General features: G+C 40.7%; 1 protein-coding gene across 3 annotated transcripts in view; it reads left to right on the forward strand.

Moving 5' to 3' along the window:
* Positions 1 to 24,029, forward strand: part of PDE8A (phosphodiesterase 8A) — a 176,042-nt gene that overhangs the window by 126,518 nt on the left and 25,495 nt on the right. For all 3 annotated transcript variants that reach the window (XM_072148324.1, XM_072148322.1, XM_072148321.1), the window contains exons 4-13: positions 3,235 to 3,291; positions 4,555 to 4,612; positions 10,584 to 10,672; positions 16,088 to 16,166; positions 18,103 to 18,240; positions 19,216 to 19,304; positions 20,415 to 20,466; positions 20,559 to 20,601; positions 22,873 to 22,950; positions 23,532 to 23,602. In XM_072148324.1, coding sequence (XP_072004425.1) covers positions 3,235 to 3,291; positions 4,555 to 4,612; positions 10,584 to 10,672; positions 16,088 to 16,166; positions 18,103 to 18,240; positions 19,216 to 19,304; positions 20,415 to 20,466; positions 20,559 to 20,601; positions 22,873 to 22,950; positions 23,532 to 23,602 — 754 coding nt within the window. The remainder of the gene's footprint in view (positions 1 to 3,234; positions 3,292 to 4,554; positions 4,613 to 10,583; positions 10,673 to 16,087; positions 16,167 to 18,102; positions 18,241 to 19,215; positions 19,305 to 20,414; positions 20,467 to 20,558; positions 20,602 to 22,872; positions 22,951 to 23,531; positions 23,603 to 24,029) is intronic.

Here is a 24,029-nt window from a genome sequence, read left to right on the forward strand (position 1 = left end):
CATGTGAGAGGATCATATAATATAAAAAATATTATTGGAAATGTTTATTTCCATTTTCCTAAAAGTGATAAACCTTTTTTCTTTCCTGGAAATAACAGATCCTGGCGGTAAGTTATGTAAATACGCAGCTGTCAATTCTTGGTGTTGTGCTGAGTAATCCGCTGATAAGGGTTGTTTCTGTGCGGGCCACAATAATACAATCGTTCTGTACTGCTCCCGCTAGGCACAACTCTCCTCTCTACATGTAGGAAGCCTTGTCATGCACTCACTTATGACCTGGCAGCTGTGGTCAGCCCCGGAGTGATACTCCATTAACCGCAGTGTGACGCATATCTTCAGGACAGGCAGTCCCAGAGTTACTTAAAGGGGTATTCTAGGAATAAGCATAATTCATATAGAAATATAAGCTAATATGTAATTAGTTGTTATTTAAAATTTTGCTCTCCTTAGCAGAAAATGCTGTGACATAGACTGTAATGGAGAATTACAATGCTACTGGTCCTTTAATCTGTCCGTTAATTTCCTCCGCGCAGTCTGTTGCAGAGCAGACACAGGACAGAAGATAGGCGCTAGTCACATGTCCACAACACATGTTCTGCAGCTGCCTGGACAGGTCATGTGATCACCACTATGTTTGGCTGTGGTCGGTTGGTTGCAGTGCATCCAGCATGGGCAGTGTTTTTGTGATGGCAGTTACACATCATTACTATGGTAACAGAGCAAGAAAACCTGTTACATCATCACTGGGAGAAGAGCATAAGGGGGAGGAGGAGTTACTGAGAACTAAAGGATCATGGAGTTTTCAGTGACGGCCATCTTAGTGATAACTCCACCTACTTTAAAGAGGCCTTGAATTTTGTAAATCATAAAATCAAACAATTTAAGCTCCATTTTGTGACTGACATTGAGTTTTGTTATAGTTATTTATTTATAGCATTATGGGTTTTTGTGTCAGACGTTCATATTCCCGGAATACTCCTTTAAATGATTAGGTTTGTTTTTAAGTTGAATTTATATGTAAGTCGGAACTGGAATATTTTTTTTATTTTTTTTTCTCCATGTTACAATTGGATTTTCAAAATTTTGTGCTGTTGTGGGAATAAGGATTATCAATAAAACTTCACTACAGACACCTTATAGCTGATCATGTGGTTAGTTATGGTCCAACAAACCATTTCCTCTGTCAGTGGAGGAAATGGTTTGTTGGACTGCCTTATCTGGCAGTACCAACTATATGGTTTGATATGTACTTGGTACATTTTTAAATGTTTTTATGCTTTCTATCCTCCCTATTCTGGGAGATTTGCTTTGTTTTGTATTTGAATAAAGGTTTACTCTTGTATTGTCATACGGCACTTTCCTCTCTTTTCTTTTCATTCATGTATTGCTATATATGTGCCGATAGACATTGTGTACAGTTAAGGTTGTGTAGGTCCCCTACACATTTTCATGTTAGTTATGGATTTGTGTTCTTTACGTTCTTTGGCCCTCTTGTGGTGCCTAATCTTAGGCATACAATAAGTCTTTTTGAATAGATAGCACACAGCCGCACTAAAAGCTCAATTACAGAGATAAATACACCACGGGCACAGCCAGCATGGCCGTCGAATGGCTAGGGACAAGCCGGAGCAATGGATGGGTAGGTACGGAGGTTTGTGCTGTCACACTGAAGTTGTGCTCGAACTCTCAAAGATTGACAAGTACAGTCCATAAAGAGTAAAGAGGCGGAGTGGCACTCACCGGTCGTGAAAACCGTCTTCTTTATTCATACGTCCATGCAGTGAGTACACAGGGGGGCACGCATGAACGTATGAATAAAGAAGACTGTTTTCACGACCGGTGAGTGCCACTCCGCCTCTTTACTCTTTATGCACTAAAAGCTCAACTTTTTAACTGATCAATGCATGGGTCCATTATTTAAACAGATCGCGTTTCCTTTCCGATAAAGAGAATGCCCTAGTTTGCACCATTTTTACTGGATAGACTATAGTTTATGGGGAACTGTGGAAAAACTGATGCCAAAAGGATACAAATTGTTGATGAAAATAGATGTTTTCATCCTATGATTTGTATAGTGCTAAGGAATATGATGGCGCTATATAAATACGATTCTCAGCTATCAAAAATGGTAATAATTTGTATCGCTTGTGTGCATCTAGCCTTATGTTTTGTTTTTTTTTTTTTTGTACTATATATATTCCCGGAAAGGCTCTAAGCATGTATGTATCCATAGAGCTCCATCCACCCTATAGAGGCCAAAGAGTTTATTCTATTTTTGTTCTGCTATGAAATTCTGTAGTATATAATTATTACTCTATGCAAAGTTCGACTGTGAAATTTTTATTATTTTTTTTCTTTAAAGCAGTTTATCACTCTGTATACCCCTTTGCGGAGTGGGTTATGTCATGTCTACTGTTGCATGCTATACAATCTTTTTAACTTCTTACCTTCTAGAACTGAGAATCGCTTGCTTTTGGCTGGCCTTATAAAGTTGGCTTTTAGTTGTAGGATTCTGAAATGAAGGAATAGTGTTTTTTTTCAGTGTAATTGGTGTGGAATGGTGACTTAATACGTTTTAAAAATTAAAGGGGGCTATAAAACAACATACACCTCATAGTCTCCTCTTCAGGCGCTACTACAGTGCTGCCCATCACTGCTTCGTTTCCTTTTGTCTACAGAGGCAGGTGCTCCCTTCCCAACCTCTTCTGCGTGCCTGTTACAGCATTGTCTTCAGTCTGCCGCAGGCGCATGGCAGTAGTGGGGACAGGAGCATCGGGGGCTCTGTAAACAAAGAGGCCGGCATTGACTGCCAGTATGGTGGGAGCACAGGAATGTCAGAGGAGTATAAAGTTTTTATCATTTTATAGCCCCAAGATGCCCAAGATGGGACACTAGAGATTTTAGGATCTGTAGATAACGATATTTTATAACATTTTTTTATTACACTTAATTCTGAGGCCTGTCTGCAAAGAAGTTCTATCACGGGTTCATCAAAACCACCCAAAAATCCACTATACAAAAATTGTATATCATGCAGGTTTGCTGTGTCTTTCCCTCTGTATTTTTGCCTGTATATTCAGCCAAAAATTATTTTTGGCAACTGCCCTAACCAGTGGTGGCGGTAGTGTGCAGACTAGTGGCAGTGTATATGTTCTAGGTTCTTGAGATTCTCCGTTATGATAGTTTTCAGATGTTTTATTTTGCTGACTTTCTTTTCCTTTGTTCCTATTTAAGGTCCATCAGAGCTACCAAACCTTCAGAAAACACTGTCATCATTGCTGTAGTAAGAAGGTATGTATTGTTATAGTTTCATCGTTTTCTATTCTGCCAGGGAAATATACAGTCAATCATATCATCACATTTTGACAAAATCCATAACATTTTGATGGATATAATGTCCGGGAGTATATGGCATGCATGTAGTTGTTCAGCTTAATAAAAAGTTTTAACGAAGGAAGACAATTGCCAGGTTTCCATATGTGAACAAATGGTTCTCAGTCCCTCTGAAGATCTCCTGAGCTTTCCATTCATGGTTGTGAATCGCGTAGATATATCTCCACTTTTAATGTGTCTGCTTTGGCACATTTGAAAGAAGAACTTTATTGTCTTGGCCAGTTGACAGTCCTCTTCTACGTCAGTCCCTTCAGGCTCTTGGACAACAATCATTTTCCATCATGGCTGTAAAATCTTTTCGTAGCTCACTCTTCGTAGCACTTTCGTTGCTTTTTTCTGTAATGTTGTTTGTAATAGTTCATTTCACAATTTGTTTCATAAGATGATCATGAGATTCTTACATTTTTGTTCACTTTATAAAGGAGTAGGCGGCAGGTATTCGGCAAATGTTTAGGCAAAATACACTATTTTTGGAAGTGGTTTGTTTAGTGTATTGCTAAATGAACTGCTTTTACTAGGTAACCTGCCCACCAGATCTTGTACAGACAAGATGTATAGAGCTGCCTGTGGTTCAGGGCACAACCAAAGGATAGCAGAGGTGAAAATGCTGAAGGGGCTGTATTGCTGATATAGGATAATCAGGTTTTTTTTATTAACCGCGAGAGTCCCAGAGCTGTTCATGAAGCAGCGACCTATCCTAGAATTATTCCATAACTTGGTAATACCAATTTTTGTTCACAATCAGATAAACTTTATTAAAGCAGATAATTACAAGTATTGTCTTGCATTTCTTTATACATATACCAAATGAATGGATACCTTGACAAAAAGAACTTTAATGCCACGATGAAATTATATGTTACTAAATATTAATAATAATGATGCCATCTCCATATTTGCCACCTATAAACCTTTCATTTTTCCTATGAATATCATAAAGTTAAAGTTCCAGACATGATGAAGGTGCGTCCAGGAGCCAGACCCTGCACAGCGTTAATATTGCATCCTAGTTAGAACTAGCATGAGATACTAATGTTTACATGTTAAATGACATGTATTCAGCTCCTAAGATTAATGATGTTGGAACAGTGGCTATGGGATAGATAATGCTTATTCTGCTAACGCTTTTCCTTTTTTATTTTCCATGTCCTGCCATTGAAGACAAAGTGATCGAGATGAAACGTCGATAATGCCTCTAATATCTGCTGGATTTACCAGGGTATGTGCAATAAGGATATGCTGCCTGTGACCTATGTCATTTCCAAAGTTCTTTGCTGTTTGCCTCCTTTCAGAGGTTGTTCATATGAGTGTAGAGGATTACCTTTACTGACCCTTTGTTTGTATACCATGGAGGTGCAACTCCCTAATAGTTAAGCACACAAATATTTTACAAAAGAAAAGGTCCAGCTCACCAATATTTTAGGGGCATTTACTGTTACAGTATTTTCTGTAGACCCCTCATCGGACCAGAGTAAGCAGTGCAGCAAAATATGGATCCAGCACCAAAACGCTCCGGTTGTTTATATTGCAGTATATGGGGATTTTCCACATCATCTATTACAATGTGCAAATGCACATTGTAATAGATAGACCCAAGGCTGTCTCATTTTAGCCTAAAAGTTGGATTAAAGTTAAATTCCATAGTCTTTAACTGCACCAAATGCATCATCCAGTATTATCCACTAACTTTACACCAGCAGCAAACGGACCATTAATTCAACCGGGAATGGACTTATCCTTGAGCCGCTAGGTTGCCAGGATAATTGTATGCGGAGTGCAGGAGTCAGTGCTCCCCCCCCCCTCCCTCCCTCACAATAAGGACACACAATGCAAACAGCAAGATGCCTCCAGTCAGGACTGATAGGACTGGGGGGGGGGGGGGGTATTTAAAGCCTCCAGCATGAATCTGCATGATACCATTCATAAAAAGTGAGTTCATACGTGTGAAGTTTGTTTTATTTGTATGGACATGCTGGATGTGCCTGTGAGGCTGTGATGTATGTACTGTACATCTGTGTGTACATTATGTTATTCACAACCATTTAGGCCAGCAGCACAGGATTGAGCTTGGTCCATGAAAAACTGTACTGGTTGTATTCGACGGTCCCGCAGATAGGGACTCCTTGTATCATATTTCTCTGAGGGCTCCCATCCACTGCACTGCTCTAAATCTATGAAATGTGACCTGCACATCATTTCCACAGGTCAATGATCATTTTTTTTTTTGGCTTAAATTACACCAGAATAGTGTTTTTATTTATTTTTGTTTGTAGCTACATTTTTTACAAAAGTGTTTACAGATTAAGCCTTAGAGTAGTAGGTAGATCAAGCCTATTCGTTCCTTATGGTTCCACCCCTTTGACTGTAGGCCACTCCCCCATGGTTAACTTCTTCTTACACCATTGTTTTTCCTGCCTCCTCCACCTGTGAACCCTGTTCCTTCAAAGCCATCTTAAGTGGCAGCAAAGTAGAAAGAAATGTACCCGGTACAGCCAGTCCCCGTGTTCTGTACAAAATAGATTGTGTGGAGCTACACTTCCATACAAATTCAAAGTGGGGTTTTATTTCTCCCTGTGACAGTAGGATTTTCAAAAATGTAGTTCATGATGGGTACAAGGAGTAAACATTAATCTTTATTGCAGATGCCTTTGATAACTCTTTTATAGTGGACCATTGCAGTCTGGGGCTAAAGTTTTAGTAAATCGCCTGCATCCAGAGAGCTTCACCAGAGGTCACAGTGGGTAGAGAGGTCCATCTGTAACTAGGGGTCAGGAGTTCATAAGTCAGGGACTCCATGTATAAACTGTACATTCTATAAATCTAAAATATCTCCACTCATAAGTGATGGACCCTACTGAAACTGATGTAAACGCTGAATATATATGCCAGGGATGAGAAGCTTTTTATTAGGAAAATAACACTTGAACACCTAATAAAGTATATAAATCCACAGACTCTTTAAACAGAATAATATAATATTCTTTTTAATACTCTCTAGGGCAGTGGTGGCGAACCTATGGCATGGGTGCCAGAGGTGGCACTCTGAGTCCTTTCTGTGGGCACCCAGGCCATCACCCAGCACAAAGGTCACAATTCAGGACTCTTCCTCCTGCAGATACAGGGAACCCAGAACGTGCCGTATTCAGCACTATTTTTAAGTGACTTGAAGTACAGGAGGAGTGGACAGAGCTGGATTATCATTGAAGCCCCTTCTCAGGGCCTGTGATTCATCCTGTTAGATGGAAGCTACAATAATAATCCGCATTGCCCCATTTTTTTACTGTATTGGTGTCTTAAGGATGCCAATATGTTCGAATCTGTGACAGAGCTGGGAGCAATAAGTTACTTTAAATTGGCATTTGGCACTTTGCCCAAACTACAACCAAAAGCCACATATTTTTCACACTCAGTCTCTAAAAGGTTCGCCATCACTGCTCTAGGGGTTGTATAAAGTCACATTTGTTGTGTTAGCTGTCAACAAAGGAATAGTAATACTACCCCTTATGTGTGTAAAATCTTACTTGTAAGTCTGTGTTATTCGGTCAGGCTTGTTTTTGGACATGGGGGTGTTTCTGGGTCGGGTCCTTATTATACACCAGCACATAATAAATTCCCACTATTGTCTTCTTTCGTGTCTGTCTTGCATGTGATGTAAAGGAGTTGAAAGCTAATATTAGGACTAGTGGCCAGGGTTAAAATTGCAAGATATAGTATTATTGTTGTTTTTTTTAAATTATTATTTAAAGGAGCATTTCAGTCACAGCAGATTCATTTAATTATAGGCCTCAAGGGAGGAGCATGACTTCAGGTTCTAGGAATACAATGAAATTTGGTCACGCTCCTCCCTCCAGGCCCTGCACCATGCATTGAATTCATTATACAATGCATTAGCTTTGACGGGAGTGCTCCTCCTGTTATAGTTGAGCAAAAATAAAAACATACATAGTAAATGTAAAAATGTCAGTGTCTCCTATAAATTATAAAATGAACCCCTGTATTTTGGCCCTTCTGAGGGCTAATGCTATGAAGTGAGTCAGAGGGGAGTGGTTGTAAGATACAGGAGGCGGGAGTAGGAGGGGGTGTTCCAGCCTGACACAAGAAAAATACAGGACACAACAGAGAATAAGATAGGACCTGCAGTTTGGGGGGGGGGGGGGTATATATGTGGGTGACAAGTTCTCTTTAAAGTCTCCAGGTTGTCAATTGCTTTGCTCTTCTTTTATGAATTTTGCTACATATTTCACAATTTTCATCTAAGCAGGGATGTAGTGGACAGTGAATACTAAATAAACACGCAAACCCACATGCAGAAGACAAAGAAGAAAGACTGCCAGAGCCGCAAACACAGACAGGACCAGCTCGAAGTTTGGTAGCTCAATCAGCCTCCTCATACACGGGACTGTGTAACAATAGCCGTGTGTATAAGCCCATAGGAATGGATTTGTCCACGTGAATTACTTTGAATTAATGGATAGCACATGGACAAAAATATGAGCTTTGAAATACAAATTTTTTCCGTGGATTTGCCCCAGGAATACTTGTGCCTCATGCACATGACCGTTACGGGGGCCATGATTTTGCCGCATTATTTGTGGACAGATCATGGCCCCCATAGAGGTCTATGGCACCCGGTCACGTTGCAGTGAGCACTCAGTGTCTACCCAGGGCACCGCCTCCCGGCTTTCATTGTGGTGTGGAGCATTCGCTTCTCCTCCTTCCAGCTGTGTGCTACGCCCAAGTTACGCACCCAAGGAGAACATGGTGTCTGCATGAGGCTTTACCAAGGAAATAAAAGTTTGTAGCGTGTAGTCACTACGTTGTAGTATAGCATAATATTACGGTTGTCACCAGTGAGGTGACAGATCCATTGTTTTATTTGTTCCCGCTGTTGTAAAGGAGGTGAAACAGATGTGTTTACCCAGGCCCGTCTTTTATGTGTTAAATTTCACAGGGCCAGCACCAACCATCGTGTGAGCATATTGAGTTCACTTGTGAAATCTGAAAGTGACGTGACACTTGTAGAGCCCGTTTTTCCTGGAACTCTCACATCAATAGTATTTTCTGAGGAACCGTCTTACTATACCTTCCATTTGATCTGTGAAACCAAAGCATTAACATATGGTCCTCTGCTCCCTCTGTGGTTTGCATTATTTTGTACTTCAAGTCTCACTTTTCGCAGTACTGGAGAAGTGCTCCAAGTCAACGACAGTTTCCGTAACTATCGTAGAACCGCTCTATCCAATGTTGATGGGGACCTCTGCTCTTAAGTCATAATCAAGATCCCGTACAGTATATAGCCTTAAAATCTTTGCCTGTCCTCCATAACTAGAATATCTGGCTAGTGTGCAAGTACCCATGTAAAAAAAACTTCCCCATATTTGTGACCCAGAATGTGCATGTGTACTCCTCTCCTATGCTTCTGCTATTCTCCATCCTCCTTACATGTTATTGTCAACGACCAATAAGCAGCTGAAGTTTTGGTAAAACTGGAAGTTTTCCTGGCTGTGACAGTCTGTGTGACGTTAGCAATGTTCCAGGATATTGGGATATTGCCAACAATCTGGGACTGTCCCTCACAATCTGGGACACATGGTAGCTCTGCTGTGTTATTTTTGGATTGCCTCCCTTTTAGCTGTGGAAGTATTGTGACCGTAATATACAAGATTGCAGCAACTTTATAAATCCCAATTTCACTAGTTTTCTGATCAAATAATATTCAACGGTTTGATTAAAGTTGGCACAATCATTCAGGCTATTAAGGGAGGAATATGTGATCAGTCTAATAATACCAAAAAAAGGGCGAGAGTACAACAACTATATAATCAATACAAAATATCAAAATTTTATTAAAGCATGATAATAGTACAAGAGCATAAATGTAAGCATAGAAATCACAAAAGCACATATCATAAGGAGAGGCCGTAAGACAAATCGGTTAATCAGTCTAATAATGCCTGAGGGCCTAGATATATACTTTCATATAATATGACGAAATGTGTCCATCGCCATGTTTTGTGTACCTTGACACCTTTCTTTATCTATTTGGCTTGTTTTGAATAAAGTAAAAAATAATAATGTACTTTTGTATCAAATTGGAAGCATCTACAAGTACAGACATTCGGATAGGATATCAAAATTGGATCAGTGGGGCACAGACTGATCAACTCTACAAGGTGGCCGCAGATATTTGGCGATTGCGCTTTCACTTCCCAGGACTATAATGTGCAAAACCAGACCCACTTTCCATGCAATGTAAGGCACAGTGCTTGCTAATCTATGAGTAGGCCTCAGGGCTGGTGGGGAACAGCTGAATGGTGGGGATGGTGGTTGTTGATGAACCGCCACTGATCAGAGATACATATCCTAAGTATAGGTCTATGGTATTTTAGTCACAGTAATCTCCTTTAAACGGGGTTGTCTGGGATCTGCAAAAAATAAATAACCGGTCTGGGGGGGGGGCTGTAAAAACAAACCTCCTCCAGCTCTCCCGTTGTCCCAATCCACCGCCCATCAGTGTTGTATCCCTGTTTTTTTAGAGGCAGGTGTTCCCATCCATCCACTGCCACGTGCCTTATACAGCTTTGAATCTAATGTATCAGGAGAGGGGAAGTAGTTGGACGTCAGCGCCTGCCTCTGTAAACAAACAAGGGCATGATACTTGCCTATATAGTACTGTATGCTGCTTAATGTATTCATTAAAGGAGTTTTCTATATGGAGTTTACCTGGGAAAGTATAAGACCCTTCTGCTTCTGCTTGGAGGAGCGGCAGGTCGTGCATCGGGTCGCACTTCCTATGACGTCCTGTGGACAACCTCCAGATTGGGGGGTTGCGCCAAGGACATCAACATGCCATTGCGGCCAATGATGTGTAAGTGGTAATCACGGAGGGGTGTGCATACAGTAATGAGGGAACTGCCCCCTGACCTGCTGGGTGTGTGCAGGACACGGGAACGTCACAAGTCCATTAAGTGGCTGCTGGTGGTCACCTTGGCTGCTTCTGACAGAAGGGGAAAGCTAACCATGGCAAACTTTCTTGTATATGAGGGTCTTATATATCTAAATTGGCAAATTTTGTATTTTATTTAATATATAATAACACAGAATTGATCACTTACACTTAGCTGTCTGTATGATAAAATGATACACTTGCAGTAGTGAATTAAACCTGTGTTTTATCCTTTGTGTTGCAGAGGTATGTGGAGAACCCTAATGTAATGGCCTGTTACAATGAGCTTATTCAGTTAGAATATGGAGAAGTGCGTGCACAATTTAAATTAAGGTAAGAATCTTCAATTCTAGAATTCTTAAAAGTTTTCTAGGATTGTTTTTGAGTATTTTCGGAAGAATAATTGTATATGGAGAGCCAAAGATGCAAAAATGGAAAGGATTTATTCTCCATGTGCCCTGAAAACGTGTTCTGAAATCAAATTCCTGAGGGAGGGGGGAATGATGGTGTTGAGGGAGAGGTTGGCTGTGTGACTTGCTGAAGAGAAATTGGCTCAGGTGTATTTTGTGTAAGTAGGACTCAGCACTGAGGAAGATGCCGACTTGCATACATGGTGAGATAACTTTGGAAACCGAATGTGAAAGTTTATAGGCATGAGGAGAAACAGTTTAGGGATGGTTGCACTGCTTTCTAATAGCAGCTTTTAAAAATATTTGTATTTGGGGAAGATTCCACAATGTGTATTTTAAAGAAAATCTACCATCAATTATGATTGTAGGAACACTTGCTCATAGATGCAGGCATTGTGACTGTGGAAATCCTGTTATATTTGTTATCCATAGTCATCTTTCTTCTAAAATAAACTTTTCAAATTATGCTAATGAGCCTGTGGGGCTAAAGTGAAGTGTCCAGAGCGCTCAGTGATTTCTTTACACCCCTTTTTACAATGAGCACAGCAGGTCTCCCCTCCTCCTGCACTTACTTCTGCTGCTAGATTACACAGGTAGAGTGAGGGGGGACATGTTCTACTTATTTTTAACCCCTTAAGGACCAGGCCCTTTTTCATTTTTGCGTTTTCATTTTTCACACCTCACCTTCAAAAATCTATAACTTTTTTATTTATCCATGTTAAAAGCTCTGTGCTGGCTTGTTTTTTACGTAACAAATTGCACTTTGTAGTGATGGTATTTAATATTCCATGCCATGTACTGGGAAGCGGGAAAAATTCTAATTGCAGTGAAAATGATGAAAAACGCATTTGTGCCATTTTCTTATGGGCTTGGATTTGACAGCTTTCACTGTGCGCCCCAAATCACATGTCTGTTTTATTCTGTGGGTCAGTACGATCACGGGGATAACACATATGTATAGGTTTTATGTTTTCATACATTTACAAAAATGAAAGCCTCCTGTGCAAAAAAAACTTCATTTTGCCATCTTCTGGCGCTAATACCTTTTTCATACTTCGTTGTACGGAGCTGTGGGTGATTTTTTTTTTTTTTGCTACTTTTGATGACTTTTTCAATGCTACCAATTTTAGGACTTTGCTACTTTTTGATCACTTTTTATTGAAACTTTTTTATATGGCAAAAAAGTGCCATGGGCGCTATTTTCCGTGATGGGGTTTAACGCAGTGAAAAAACTGACATTTTTGTGGGTGGTGATACCTAATGTATTTATGATTTTTACTGTTAATTTATATGACTTCTAGGAAAAGGGGTTTATTTGAATTTTTAAAGTTTTTTTACTATATATATTTTTTTTTTTAAACTTTTTTGATTTTTACTATTTTTCAGACCCCCTAGAGGACTTTATCCCTAGGTTTTCTGATTGGTCCTACCATATACTGCTATACTACAGTATGGCAGTATATGGGGATTTTGTACATTATCTATTACCATGTGCAAATTGCACATTTTTAGTAGCCTAAAACATGACCGCCTCTGATCTTTGTGTGACCCGGGGCTGTCATGGCAACGGATCGACGATTCCCGATGACGTCACGGGGAACGACGATCCGAGTTTTGCTGGCGGCGATCAAAGGTTTAACGTCGCCGATCGCGAGTGTTAGCGACAGGTGTTTGCTCCATTGTGAAGCAAACACCAGGTGAGTAGGAAGAGGGCTCAACCCATGAGTTCATGAGTTCGCAAATTTTAATCCCCTAGTGAAATTTGCACAATAAAGATTATTTTTAACCCCCTTACTTTACAATTTTACTCAATTTTATTGCTGTTTGGGTCTTATAACTCTCTAAGCAGACACTTCTTGATTCCTCTGTGCTATGACATGTGCTATGGCTGTGTGCTGACAATGTGCTGAGATTATTGGGGTATAGGGTTCATCTACACTTTTACTTAAAGGGGTATTCCAGGAATCAGCATAATTCATATACAAGTGGGCACTCAAAATATAAGCTAATGTGTAATAAGTTGTTATTTAAAATTTTGCTCCCCTTAGCAGAAAATGCTGGTGACATAGACTGTAATGAAGAATTAAAATGCTACTGGCCCTTTAATCAGTCCGTTAATTTCCTCCGCGCGGTCCGTTGCAGGACAGAAGATGGCTGCTGGTCATATGTCCACATCACATGTCCTGCACCTGCCTGGGCAGGTCATGTGATCACCATTAAGTTTGGCTGTAGTCGGTTGGTTGCAGTGCATCCAGTATATTCAGTGTTGTGTTGATGGCAGTTACACATCATTACTATGGTAACAGAACAGGACAGTCTGTTATCATCACTGGGAGCAGAACATAAGAGGGAGGAGGAGTTACTGAGAACTAAAGGATCATGGAACTTGTAGTTTCCAGTGGCGGCCATCTTAGTGATAACTCCACCTACTTTAGAGAGGCCATACATTTTGTAAATCATAAAATAAAATTATTTAAGCTCCGTTTTGTGACTAATGACATTGAGTATTGTTGTATTCATTTATTTATATCATCATGGGATTTTGTGTCAGACGTTCATATTCCTGGAATACCCCTTTAATTTCTATACATTCTACTAGTATCTGACACATAAAATAAGAGAGATGAGACCGATCAGACATGAGAGATGATGAGATCCATGAGACACAGCTCTGCTAACTCAACTAAAACACACTGGGGGTCATTTACTAAGGGCCCGATTCGCGTTTTCCCGACGTGTTACCCGAATATTTCCGATTTGCGCCGATTTTCCCTGTATTGCTCTGGGATTTTGGCGCACGCGATCAGATTTTGGCACATCGACGCTGGCATGCACGCGACGGACGGGGGGCGTGGCCGAACGAAAACCCGACGAATTCGGAAAAACCGCTGCATTTAAAAAACAAAAAGTGTAGCGGAGCTTGCACTTACCTTCACCAGGAATAGGCCGGTGTACTTGAGTGCATTTCAGTGGACTTCAGTGCAGCAGCGCCACCTGGTGGACGTCGGAGGAACTACTTTAATGAATCCCGGCCGGACCCAAATCCACCGCAGAGAACGCGCCGCTGGATCGGAATGGACCAGGTAAGTAAATCTGCCCCACTGAGTTAGCACTACTATATACCTCCCTCCCAGATAAAGACCTTATCTGTCTGTCTGCACACTGTTGGCAGGAAGTGCCTGTGCCTGAGGTGGTTTTGTAATGCGGGGAGGGGGGGGGGCAGGAAGCAGATAGCGCTGCGGTGTGCAGACAAGAGAAGCAATTCATTAGAAAAATCCAACCATACTCAGAAGATTACAAAATTGTGTACACCATGACTGATTGACAGGTTGGAATAATATCTGTGAAATGCTGTATTTTTATTAATAACAGTGAATTAGAGAATGTGTTATTTTGTTATCCTGAATATATTTAAGAATCTTGTCTTTGTGGGAATACTCCTTCAACTAAATTCAGCATATGCATTGGGAAAGCTTCGGAGGCATATGCCAAATTCCTTCAAAGGCCTGCATTGGCCTACCTATGCCAGAAAATTGTTCTTTTGGCATAACAAAATGTGAACATAGCCTTAGGTTTTTTAAGAAATGTTCTGTGATGTTCTTTCACCTGTGAAATTGCATCATACTTAAACCTCCCTCAACTAAATTTGACATTGTGCACTTTTGTGTAAAATGGATAACTTGTAAACTTTGTAATATGGTTTGGTTGATAAAACACTACTAGGATAATTAATCCGACCTGAGAAAACATTTCTCTAAGCTTCAAAAAGAAACCAGGATAAACCACTTTCATTAAGGCTGAGTTCACATTGTCCGTTGTTCTGTAACATCATAGCAAAGAATGATAAAGACTGACTTGTATAGTGGTTGACAACTCTCCAGGAGTGACTTTTATCAGGTCTCAGTGTATTTATGATGAAAAAGTCACCCACAGACGTTCCTTGTCAGATTTATCTGATCTGTGGAATTATATAACGATTGGGTAACCCGCCACACTTATTGTAACCTTTTCCTTCCAGCTCAGCCATTACTCTTAAAGGACATCAACCACCAGGATAAGGCAACATTCACACAAACCTATGGGGGAGGTATATATGGCCGACATCTATATGGCGTATATATGTCCCCAATACACTTCTATTGCCTCACCGTCACCGTACGTCTATCTTTCAACAGAATACGGCGCTGTGCGCTGTGTATTCCTAAGGAGAGGGGCGGGGGTGAGCTGTGCTCATCTCCTGCTCCTCTCCACAGTGCCAATGTATGCCCGCCGTATTACGGTACGGCACGCATTCATCGTGTGAATGTAGCTTTAGGATTGTAAACCAAGCACACTGACATACTGGTGTGTGCCTCCTGTGCCAGGATCTGCTCTTCTTTTCGCTTCCTATGCCCTGGTTTTTACAAAAAGAAGGATTTTAAAATTATGTAAATGAATCTGAGGGGCTTTTGCATAATTTTTAAAGTCGTTTTTATTAAAAACAAGGGCTTAAGAAGCTTAAAGGAAACCTACCAGCACGGTTTTACCAATTAATTGGCAGGTTCCAACAATCTATAGTAGGATAGCCCTTTTTAGGGCTAATCCTTTAGATGCCAAAACTTTTCTAATTTTTAATGCCCTAATATGCAAATTTACTAAAGAGGCTACTGGGGTGTGGAGTAGCCGGAGCTGAGGCTATACGGCACGGCAACTCCATGCCCCCAGTAGCCTCTTGCATTCTGCCTACCAATCCAGCTTCCGCATTCGTCCACTAAGCTGGAATCTGAGCATGCGCAGAACGCAGTGCAGCAGCTGCATGGTCTCTGCTCCGAAGCCAGAGCTACTGCGCATGCGCAGAACCCAGTCTTGTGGACGAGTGCTGAAGCTCGGAAGACAAGAGGCTACTGGGACGGGGAGTTTCCACGCCCTGTAGCCTCAGTGCCAACTACCGTACTGCACATCCCAGTAGCCTTTTTTTTTTTTTTTTTTTTTTTAAGTAAATTTGCATACTAGGGCCATTAAAATTATAAAAGATTTGGCATCTAAAGGATTATCCCTAAAAATGGCTATATTACTATATATTAGAGGAACTTGCCACCGGATCTACCTCCTGCCAGAGGTGGTACACACCAGTATGTCAGTGTGCTTGGTTTGCAATCCTTCATCCTGGTGGTAGAAGGACTACAACTGCTATGCTTTGCTGGTGCTGGTTCACGTTTGTGTTAGAAGTCAAATTTATGAACTTTATGATTTGTGTTTTTCCCCCCCTAATATTAGAAATGTAAAAAAAAAAATTTACTTTATGAATGCAAGTTTTCATTCATAACAAAAAAAAAATTTAAACCAACTTTACTTTCAGGGCTTGCAATTCACTATTTACTACGTTAGAGAAGAGTCAAGAAGCCATTGAAATCTCAAACGAGGATCACAAAATACAGGTACAGTGAGATGGTCACTAACTTTTCAACAAACTTTGCATCAATCAATAGTACAAGTGACTAGAAGAAACTGTGTAATACATCCCCTCAGGGAAAAGGTCATCTTTATTACAAAGTTATGGGGGCCTATGGGGGATACAATAAGATACGGGTGCTAGGTCTCCACCCAGCACATAACATATACAGACTGCAGAGAGGAAAGCTTATCAGAAAATAATTACAGGTCACATACTGTGCAGATACTGTGTTAGGCCCCATTCACACAGGCCGTGTGGGGACGAAACTTGCGTCCCGATATATGTCCCTAATGAGGCCTACGACGCTGGGCGTGGTAAGGTGAGCACACGTCGCTGTGCCGTTGCTGCAAAAAAAGCTAGAACCTGCTCTATCTTTGGTCGTAAGAACGGCTGTACGGTGCTATTCCCTATGGAGAGGGGAGGGGTGAGCAGCGCTCAATCCTCCTCTCCAGCGTGCTGACATTGGCTCGCCTGGGCTACGTCCGGGTGAGCACGTATTAGTGTGTATGTACCCTTACTTCTCTGAACTGAAATACACACTAACCTACTGATTTCTGCAAAGTGTGTTGAGAGGTGAGGTACGCTTTAAGTACAGAGACCATGCTGTAACATATTTTAAGACACACAATTCACAGAATGAACACATATTGCCCTATAAGTTCTTCACAATATAACTTTAAGGGGTTGTACCAACTATCTATGTTATCCTTTATATGCAGAATAGTGGACAATAAGCTGATCAGTGAGGGTTTGACTGATTGAACCCCCTTGATTTTAATGAGTGGAGCAACAGGACAAGCATGCATCCTTCTGCACCATTCAATCGTGTAGCAGAGACAGAAATTGCTGAGCACAGCGCTTGACTATCTCCAGCACTTACTCTTTATTCCTAGTGAGAACGGGTCCCCGCAAGGATAGGGGGTAACTTAAATAGTTGGTACAAAACCTTAAAAAAAAAATGTAAACCTCTTTCTTCAAATTCAGAGGTAGAGAGCATGTGCAGGCCTTTTTAAAAGGACATCCCCTTTCTATATTCCCTTTTAAGTGATATAGATATTATTGGGGGAACTCTGAACGGCTTCTGTTCTGGAGGGCTCAAGATTTTGGCTAGTCAAGGTAAATCACTGTCTTGCTGCATAATCCGCTCATCATCTACATTAAATGGAACCTGCCATCAGGAGCCCTTTTTCATGCTCGCCCATGTCCCCATAGAGAATAGTGGGACAAAGAGTTTTTTACTGTAAAACTGGAAAAAGTTAGGTGAAAGTTTACATTTCTGTATGTAGAGCTGTGTCCCTAGTCCCATGGGAGTGGCCGGTGAGAAGCGGTTCTCCCTCCCATCCCACATCAGGAAACCGCATCGTCATGCATTAATTTCAAATTTTAAAAACTCCCATGCCCCCCCATATCTTGCCGCCCACCCTACTTCCCGTTCCCCCCCCCCATCCCTCAGGACTTCATACATGTCTGCCCCACCCCTTACTGGCCACTCCCATGGGACTAGGGACACAGCTCTGCAGGTAAAAGTTGATCTAACTTTTCTTTTTTCTGGAAAAGCCAGTTTTACTACTAAAACGATCTGACAATGTGTACACTATTCTCTATGGGGACATGGGGGAGCCAGAAAAAGGGCTCCTGGTCATTTTAAAAGTGGTTATAGCTCCTGGGTGATTGTGTTGTTACCATAGAGGCCTAGTCGTATAAAGGACTATGACAACTATTTGTGGCTAATGAATTCGCTGCCTTTGACAAAACTCTCTCATTTGTTTTGTCTGTAAACTTACTTTAGCACAATAATTTGCAGAAGACTGAACCCTTTTGTCCAAAAATATAGTTTTATGTATTTAGATACTGGTTTTAGAAATTGTTTCTGTATTGCAAATCATCCTTCATCATTCATTTTGGCTTGTGTTTTGCAGTATGTGAATCCTGCTTTTGAAAGTATGATGGGTTATCAAAAGGATGAACTATATGGAAAAGATTTAATTGAAGTGCCTATTAATGAAAAAAAATCCGATTTCTTAGATTCTATTAATTCTTGCATTAAAACGGGAAAGGTAAGTATGCATTAGTATCAGAATACAGAATAATGTGGAAAGAATAGACTTTGTTAAACCTGTAAGAAGAAATGGACCTAATAAACCATTGCCTGTAAGTTGTCAAGCAGTTTGAGACCATCCCGATGATGTTTCCTTCATGTTCCAGTGTGGTGGTACTGTCCAGAAAATATGAGTTTTCAAGTGAGATGTAAATTGGTTGTATAAAGTCACTGAGGCAGAGTTTAGCACAGAAGTCAAGCTCTCCCCACCTCTGAATGCACCCTCTCTTGTGATTGACCTCATAAACCACACGGTAGGATATATGGTTGGTGATGTCCCTGGATGCAGAGCCAAACTCTCGGCCTTCTTGACTTCATACAGCCAATTTACATCTCACTTGTTGATGTTGATGTTCTGCATCATATTGGGTCATGAAAGAAACATGATCTGGGAGGTGTTAACCTGTTTCACAACGTACTGATGCAAAATGACTTCATATATCACTGACATGTCCCCCTATAGTGTTGTCAGAATCATATTCAACCTGTTTCTGTTCCCACAATGGTTCAGTTTTAATCTGCAATAATACTACTTCTGTTGATGAATCTTATCTGCTACATTTTATAATATGTATACATATACCTGTGCACACAGTTGTTAGCGTCGAAATCTGTATCTTTCAATGAATAAGGCTCCAAGCTGAAGGCAGGGTAGGGAAGAGGGGGGTGGGTGAGCGCTCCTCACCCCTCCCCTCTCTATTGTGCAGTGCAGAGAGACACTGTGTGGCACATTTACTTACCCGTCCTTTGACGCCGCCGATCCGGAATGTCCGACAAGAATTCGGAGCTGGCACGATTCACGAAGATCACTAAGAAAGCAATACGGTCATGCGCATGGGGCCTAACTCCGGATCGTATCAAAGAGTATACAATGTATTGTATTGACACCTGCTTTTATAATATCTGCTAATTACAATGCATTTCTTTCTTATAGGAATGGGAAGGTGTTTACAATGCCAAAAACAAAAACGGTGATAATATCCAGCAAAATGTGAAGATAATACCTGTTTTTGGACATCGAGGGTGAGAAATGGATGTTTAGGCTGCCGGGGATAAGAGGGAAGGTAGAAACCACACAATGAGTACTTAGAGTAAGAAGAATATTAGACGTTCCCGTTACTATTTTATTTAATAGTAAAATAATAGACTTTAGGCTGCATTCACACGGACATGTATTTCTCCAGTCCTGTATCTACAGACTGTATTTCTGTATAAATACGTGATGTTTTTCATCCGTATGCAGCACGTATTTAACCCGTATTTTATACATGCCCATAGACTTTTAGGGCATACAGAACTGAAATACGGGAGAAAATAGGACATGCTCTATATTTTTATACGGCCAGTATACGGTCCGTACACTCCAGTGTCAAAAACGGCAATATAAATGGTTGAACGTATTGTCCATTGAAATGAATGTGGCCGTATGTAACCTGTAAAAAAAACGGTACGTATACGGCCGTTTTTATACGTCCGTGTGAATGTAGCCTTAAGTGGTAAGGTTTTGGTAAAAAGTTCAGCTAAACTTCCCCTCTGCTCTAGTCCTGTAGCTGTTGATGATCGATGCCGTTTCATTTAGGGCCACCGGTCACTGCTGCAGCCTATAAGTGGCCTTAGCAGTGACCACACATTGCGTGACATGCCATGGTTGTAGATGTCGGAGAGCTGCCCAAAATGCAAGTCCTGGCTTGGGCAAACTTTATAAGTTGTGGCAGAAAATCAAGAAACTATTTGCAATATTTGTACTTTTGGGTCGCTCTTTTAGCTCTTTCTAAAGGGTCCCGAGTTCTACGTATTTCGTGCAATAGCTGTGTTGTCTATCTCGGGAAGGTTGCAAAGAATAATTTTTCCTCTACTTTTAGTCTCTGCAGTGAATGGCAGCACCTTATACATATATACAGAATTTGCTAATTTAGCTGATACTGGATTTGTACCCAAATTGTAAATGGTTATGTTTATTTCAACAAAAGAAAATAGTCTGTTTTATTAGGGTAGACTTGTTTGTGGTAGTCATATATCCTAAAATTATAAGTAGATTGCATAATGTTGACAGATGGGTAGACGAGACACTGTGTAGGTTTGTACAAGTTACAGGTGAAGTGTCCAAATATTAAGTCATCTCTCTTTTTACAGCAAGATTAGACACTATGTGTCTATTAGCCGGCCGTGTAACGACAACAATAAGGTATGTAAAATATGTACGTTTGCAGATGCATATTCGTTTTTCTCGTTTATTGTCTGGAATTGTAAGAACTGATTGTTGACATTTATTTTCAGGTAGAAAAACAGTGTGAGCGAGTTCAGGCCGAGTCTCAGACAGGTTTGTTTTTCTGGTAATAGGATTAAGATGTTTTCTACCATCACACTGTTCTCATGTCTGAGTGGAATACACAGTACTTCTTCTTTTCCATGAATGAGCATAACCTCAAATTGATTATTCTTCTGAAGATCACTGCATTATTATGCACAGGGGAAAAAAAGCATTACAGAGCTTAAAATTACTTACACAGTACTAGGCCAGATATCAAGGACGCCACCAAGTCTGCCTATGAAAAATAATTATATGATGGTTATTGAAGAGGTGCTCCACTCCAATAAGGGGACCCTCTGCTGGGACTTCAAAATACAGCTGTAAACTGTGGGCAAAGCTTGCAGTAAGTATTTAGTCTCCTGCAGTCTCCTACAGAATTAATGGGTTGTCTTTGTAATGCAGTGCAGAATAGATCCTTAACACGAGATAGACATACATATATATAGAATCTTCAAAGGAAACCTGTGGCCAGGGATCTCATTTTCACTAAAGCCGTGTCCACTTTTGTATTGCTATAACGGTTGCAAAAGCCCATTACAGTTGCATTGTAAAGATGCCTTTCTGCTTTCTCTAAGCATTTGCATTACAATATAAGTGTGTGTTATAACTTACCTTGCACCCTGAAAGAATCCTCTGTGTAGTCCCACTTGTCAGTGCTGCAGACTGCTCAGCTGTTGGTCCCCACCTTTGTGCTCCTGTACAGCTCCTCCCTCCCCCACTGATGTCAGCTCACCAGGCTGTGAGCTATGTGAAGGAGGAGCTGTACAGGAGCACAAAGGTGGGGGCTCAGAGCTGAGGAGTCTGCAGCACAGACAAGTCACATGTTGGTTTTTGAAAATATGGAGGACCTAATTGAATCATTATTTAACGATAGGCAGGCAAGCACAAATTTTATACTGAGTCCAGATGGCCAGTCATAGATGGATAGAGGGCTGGTTATGGCCCGGTGGCCGTACAGTGCACGGCTCTGGTCGTACTATAAATGCACAGTGCTGTTAACGATGTACGAAGATGAGCTGAGCCTTCTTCATATGTGGCAGATGTATGCTGTATTATACAGCATACACCCACGGCTAACGGCCACATTTGGTGATTGCACTGATTTCAGTTTTCAACCTGTTAGATGCTGCTGTCATCTAGAACTGACATGGGATCGATTGGCATGACTTCCAGGAACCTTTCAGAGGGTCTCAGACCCATAACTCTGCAAGTCCTGTGACACTGCTTTCCTCTAAGAGAGTGTATTAATCGCCTTAATTAAAAATTAACATAAAACATATATCTGTTTTGAATCCCAGGTCCACCACACCTGTACTCTTAAAAAGTAAAAATAATCAGATTGGTTGGACTCTGTAATTAATAGAAAGTCAAAGTCCCAGCTTTTATGTCATTACATTACCTTTTAAAAATAAAGTTGTACCGTATATTGTTATAATGGTACTAATGCTTGTCCTGGAAAAAAGTAACCCTTAAACAGGTTTGCATCTAAAAAAGTTACCTTAATAAAGGGGATTTGTTGTTCAGACCACACAGTAAAAGCTGGAAGAACAGTGCCCATAAGAAATGGCACAACTATGATTTTTTTTTTTTTTGGGGGGGGGGGGGGGTGAATTTCACAAAATTTTAGTGGAGCTTTCCAGTACATATAATTGTTAATTAAAAAGCGCCAATAGAAATCGAATGTATCTGATAAGCCCTCATATGCTTCTACAAACAAAAAATCAAAAAAATTATGGCTTTTAGTAGGAATGTGAAAAAATAAAACTGAATGTGAAATTAAGCCCTTGGTGGAGTCCCAAAAGTCAGAGCCCCAGTAATAATCCTAGGTATGACATGTCCTAAAAATATGCCATCATTATATGAGATGCATCTGAAGTTTTTAAGTAGCGTCTGGGGCAGAGGTGCAAACCCCAAAAAAAGAGGACCGTTTACCTACCCTGGTCCAGTACTTTTTGTCATCTCTTTGTCACTGGACATCACTTAACGTATAAGGAAGTGATGCCCTGTGGTCTGAGGAGGTCCTGTGGCCCGGCTATGAAGACTAGAAGGAGACGTCAAAGACAAAAATAACTGGAACAATGTGGGAATATGAAGCAGGAGAAGTTCACTTTCTTATGGCTGTAGCAATAACCATGCGTCTAATATATACCAGCATGTACATAAACTTTGGAGAGTTATATTAATACACCAATTGGAGATGCAGATTTGCTGTACTTTTTTAGCATCTGGAGCTGAAAACAGAAGTAAGAAGCTAACAAATATTTCTTCCTCTTCCCACAGATATCCAGAGCTGCAGACACAAGGACAGGCGGAAAGGTTCCCTAGATGTCAGGTCGACCACGTCCCGAGGAAGTGATGGTATACAGGCTGCTGAACAATCCTATTTATATACTTATATACAGGGCACCCATAGAGATAACTCTATAACTCTGTGCTGCTGTGTACGTTGCATAGAATTCTTAGTCTATGTTCACATTACCATCTGGATTTTTTGTTATTTGGATCTGTTCTGGGGAGAAGTCATATATGACAGATCTAAGTGGGTCCTGATGAACCCCATGGGTTACAATGCGGTCTATCAGGGTTATAATATGGTTTCCAGCATTTTGTTAGCATGGAGTACTTATTTGTGACTAAATCTGTGATCAAAGCCCCTAATGAAAACGCAGACTCAGATGTGAGCATAGTGGGAAAATATGTTTTCCAGGATGGGATAAGGGAAGCTACGCCTCTTTTAGCTACCTTGTAAGGCAGCTCCCTTAAGGCATTCTGATAGTGGATGAGGTGGATGGAAGATGGCTTGTGACGGGGTCTTATTCCCGGGAAGTTATTTTTTTCCACCACTATTTCTAGACTTAATGTCCATGTGTTGGGTGTTCAGGGCTGTTCATTTCCAGAACTGCTTGGATTACATGTAACCTTTCTCCCTTCTCCCGCAGGTAGTTCACAAAGGCGGCATTCTTCAATGGCCAGAATACATTCAATGACTATTGAAGCCCCTATTACAAAGGTACAGCAAGACTAAACCATTAATATATGACTCCCTGATATGAACTGAGATGCTGAGTAATATTATCCCTGCATACACACACTTTGTTGAGATATTACTCCGCAGGGGATTAGGAAATGCTGAATGCAAAGAGATCTTGCTTATCAAATTCTATTCATAGTGATAAAGTTGGGTAAAGGCGGCGGTCCATACAGTCCAACCTATCCATCCCGCAGTGTTGATTCAGAAGTAGGAATGAAACCTTGTAAGGCTTCTGCCAACCTTACCATAGGTACTAATAATACTCTAATTCCATAATAGTTTTTTTCATAGCTTTTTTGTAAATGACATTTACTCAGCAGTAGAACTTTTTGATTTTTTTTTTATAATAACAATAATACCAAAATAATGTCCAAAATTTTGACACTGTAAGATAAAAAAATCTAGC

This window comes from Engystomops pustulosus, chromosome 4 (genome assembly GCF_040894005.1).
Source record: "Engystomops pustulosus chromosome 4, aEngPut4.maternal, whole genome shotgun sequence".
Taxonomy (NCBI): Eukaryota; Metazoa; Chordata; class Amphibia; order Anura; family Leptodactylidae; genus Engystomops; species Engystomops pustulosus.